Raw genomic sequence first — 3,630 nt, forward strand, 5'->3', positions numbered from 1 at the left:
CATTGAAGCCGGTTTCTGATAGCAGGTCCAGATTCAGTTTCATAAAGCCCTGAGGAAAAGTGTTGAATATGCTATTTAAAAAAAACATTTCATCTGTATATTTCCATTAGAACATTTGCAAGAAACCGCTGTAACAAACAAGGCGCAACAACAGTTTACAGCAGCACAAAAGTAGAAAAGTAAAAATTGCTTTGAGGTCAGTGTGTGTGGTTTTGTATACTGATCAAGTGTGTGTTTATGCATTCAGGAAGTCCTGCAGATGGAGAAGCAGATGGGTGGGAAGTTGCTGGATGAACCAAAGACTCTCAACTTTAAAGACAGCACCCACAACCTGAGACTTTCCATCCACGATGTCCCCACACGTTGTGGAAGAGCAAACTACTAGCCAAGTACCAGGTAAACCTGCCATGTACTCTTTCAGTGAGAAGGCCTTAAACGGTGTCACGTGCTCTCCGGCAGATAATTAACCTCTTCTGCCTTTCTCCGCATGATTGCAGGAGCTTTCCTTCCAGCAAGTGTGGAGCGGCCCCACAGAGGAACCTCCACTGTTGCTTTACCCTGGAGCGGTTCTCCTGCCAGCACAGTGGACCTGGCCTGTAAGATATGCGTGCGCCAAGTGGAAGGAGAAGGACAGATTTTTCAGCTGGACACTACACTGTCAGAGGTAGAGTCTGATACCTAAGTCTTCCACTTAATTTGTAACAGCTCAAAACAATGATTTTCCTTGTCTAGATGAGCAATGCATCACAAAAATCTTAAAAGATCGTTGTCACTTTTGCATTTCCTCCACCACTTGGTGCTCATTGTTTCTCAGTTGTGAGAGTGAATCTACCCTCTCTCCCATGTCCTCTTCCCTCTTTTTGCAATGTTCGCAAAGACCGGCAGGGTGGGAGACAAGGGAGTCTTGCCTCTGTGGCCCTCATACAGTCCTGCCTATGACAGACCAGTGCAAAGCAGAGAGGAGCAGGGGTGGGGTGTGATCACCCTGCTGGTCTTGCTTCACAAAGGCCATCTGGCCGGAGAATAGAGCTTGAGGGATGGAGGAGCACTCAGGCTTTGTGCTCTGTAATGAGATGAATTACAGTACATGCAGTGCAGAGCTGTCCCCGCCTGGCCTTGGTTCATTTGTCTCTGGGTCTTGCTCTCGTTTCTGTAGCCAGACCTCCAGCACTTAATCCTCCAGATGCAATATATTTGAAAATCACTCAGCTTGCATCAATAAATGGATGGCAATGAAATGAATGATTTTCACTTTTTAGAACCCAGCACCAGAAATTTTCTGTGCTACAAATCCATTTGAGCTACATTATGTTTCGTTTTGTGAGATGGTGTTAAATTATGTTCATGCCGCCTGCAGCCACTGGCTAGATTCTCTGTCTCTCCTTCAAACTATCTCTCCCTCTCTTCCTGCAGGATTCCCAGAGCATTGACACCTCTCTGCTGGACCCCGCCAGCAACATCACCACACTGGTCGGGCCCAATGCCTTCCGCATCCCTGTCTCCATTCGACAGAAGCTGTGTGGCAGCCTGGACGCACCACAGACCAGGGGCAATGACTGGAGGATGTTGGCCCACAAACTTAACCTTGACAGGTGGGTGGAGGAACAGGGCAGCCCAAGAGAGAAAAGGAGTGAGACGGTGACTCAGACTGAGGCCCTTGGTGGTCACAGTCTGGCCACAGGAACAGGCTGTTATCTGGAAATAAGAGTGACTTGCTGTAGAAAAAGCTAAATACACAATTGACCTCATCTTCAAAAAGTTGTTAATGTGCAATTTAAAGTGCCAAATCACTGTCTTCATTAGAGGGAGGCAACAATCGCATGGGAAATAAAACTATAGATAACTAATTTCTTTTCATTTGAATGTAATTGTTCTTTGGGAATGTGACTCATATTGATAAGCATCTGCTGAATTGAGATGAATTGAGCCGGACCGAACTGAGACAGAGAGAGAGTGAGAGATGAAGATAGAACGTCGCTCCTCCTTTCAAAACGTCACTCACATGTCTATGATAGTCTTGTGTGTGCGATGAAGGTGCAGTGTGTGTCCATTTATAAGGTCCCAGCTCAGCAGGGCAGCCTTATCACAGGCAGCAGCTGCAGATTGACGAGACCACTGACAGAGTGTGATGCGAATGAAGGGAGAGTGTAAGAGGAGAAACTTGAACCAGCCTCATTCACCCATGATTCCTACAGAACAGTGGTTTAGTAGCATATAGGGCTCATTATTTTTCATTTAAGGGGAGAGTCTTTATTTTGAATATAATAAACTAGGTGACAGATGATAAAAAACATCTGTGGGGAAAAATAGGATTTTGAAAATATCATTTGCAGCAGAAACACTTTTTCTAAATTACTTAAAGGGATTTTGGTGCATAATCAGCAGCTCATTTGCATTTTCTAACCACTTTTCTCTGAACTGTCTATAAATTAGGTATTTTCTCTGTTGTGCTTGTCATAACAGAACTTGATTTTCTTTAAACTACAAGAAATCAGCACCTTCTCGCCCCAGGAACAATGAAATCCAGATGAAAGTCAGGGGTTTATAGGGAGAAATCAGAGGAAAAATTACCATTGATTCTCCCACTACAAATACATTTAAGGATATATTGTTCAACCGTGCACATAAGCACTCACTTTCTTGTTGTGACATGGTTATGTACTTATTGAGGAGAAAGGTGACCACAGAAAGAAATGGAAAAAGATTGAAATGTTTCTCTCTGTTAATAATTTACCAGATTTTCCTAACATACCCTCTCTGTTTTGTCACAATCTTTCATTCAGGTATCTTAACTACTTTGCCACCAAATCCAGTCCCACAGGAGTGATTCTAGATTTGTGGGAAGCCCAGCATTTCCCCGACGGCAATCTCAGTCGCCTTGCCCAGGTACTGGAGGAGATGGGACGCCATGACAGCCTTGTTCCTTCAGTGACTGAGCACTGACATCTGCCCACCAGGGAGTGTGACATTCCAGGGAGGAAGAAGACATAAAAAGAAAATAAGAAGAGGGGGGATGCCCAAAAGCAGGAGTCATTTGGCATCACAGTGACAAATGCACGTATGCACTCACAGACGCTGCTTGTGTGTACACTCAAAGAAGTAAGAAGATAGAAACACAGCTAGGCCTACACAGCCATGACCCAGTTAAACATTGGCAACAAAGGGTGTAAAAACTTGGAGGGTAAACAAGAATCTCTGCCAGTCATTTCTCTCTGGCTGTTCCTCTCTCTAGTAGAGCAACTTGATATTTTGGCTCTAGTTTCCTTGGAAACAGCTGTCCGGTTATTTGGATGGACTGTGCGGATATGAAGATGATGCCCTTGCTGTAGACAACAGTCCAAGTGGTGACACCCTAATCAGAGGTCAAAGGATTCAAGGAAGCACGGCTTGGATCAGTGGAAGCATCTCTCACCTCTCCAGAAATCAGTCTCCATAGCAACTCCACAGATGAGAATTTGTTCTGTGATAACATTGTATTTAATAATATGCCTATTTATACATATCTTTTTTTGTATTTTATGCTGCCTGTAAGGAAATACTTTGTTGTGTCCTCCCATTTTTGGTTCTTCTTTCATTATGTTTGACTGTGTCATAGCACCTCCCTGGTGGACTCTTGCAGTAATGACTCAT

The 3,630-nt window shown here is 44.1% G+C and overlaps 1 protein-coding gene across 1 annotated transcript; it reads left to right on the forward strand.

Moving 5' to 3' along the window:
* Positions 1–487: 487 nt before the first annotated feature.
* Positions 488–3,245, forward strand: LOC108888981 (netrin receptor UNC5C-like). The gene is made up of 3 exons (XM_018685242.2): positions 488–664; positions 1,414–1,592; positions 2,784–3,245. The coding sequence occupies exons 1-3, from the start codon at positions 488–490 to the stop codon at positions 2,941–2,943; spliced, it is 516 nt and encodes a 171-aa protein (XP_018540758.2). The 3' UTR covers positions 2,944–3,245.
* The last annotated feature ends 385 nt before the right edge of the window (positions 3,246–3,630 follow it).

This window comes from Lates calcarifer, unplaced genomic scaffold (assembly GCF_001640805.2).
Source record: "Lates calcarifer isolate ASB-BC8 unplaced genomic scaffold, TLL_Latcal_v3 _unitig_1425_quiver_1843, whole genome shotgun sequence".
Taxonomy (NCBI): Eukaryota; Metazoa; Chordata; class Actinopteri; family Centropomidae; genus Lates; species Lates calcarifer.

Excerpts from the sequence above, each read along its gene's own strand:
- LOC108888981 (XM_018685242.2), top strand. The coding sequence starts at position 488 with ATGATTGCAGGAGCTTTCCTTCCAGCAAGTGTGGAGCGGCCCCACAGA. Across the intron at positions 665-1,413 it reads TGGACACTACACTGTCAGAG|GATTCCCAGAGCATTGACAC; the intron begins GTAGAGTCTGAT and ends CTCTTCCTGCAG. Across the intron at positions 1,593-2,783 it reads CACAAACTTAACCTTGACAG|GTATCTTAACTACTTTGCCA; the intron begins GTGGGTGGAGGA and ends TCTTTCATTCAG.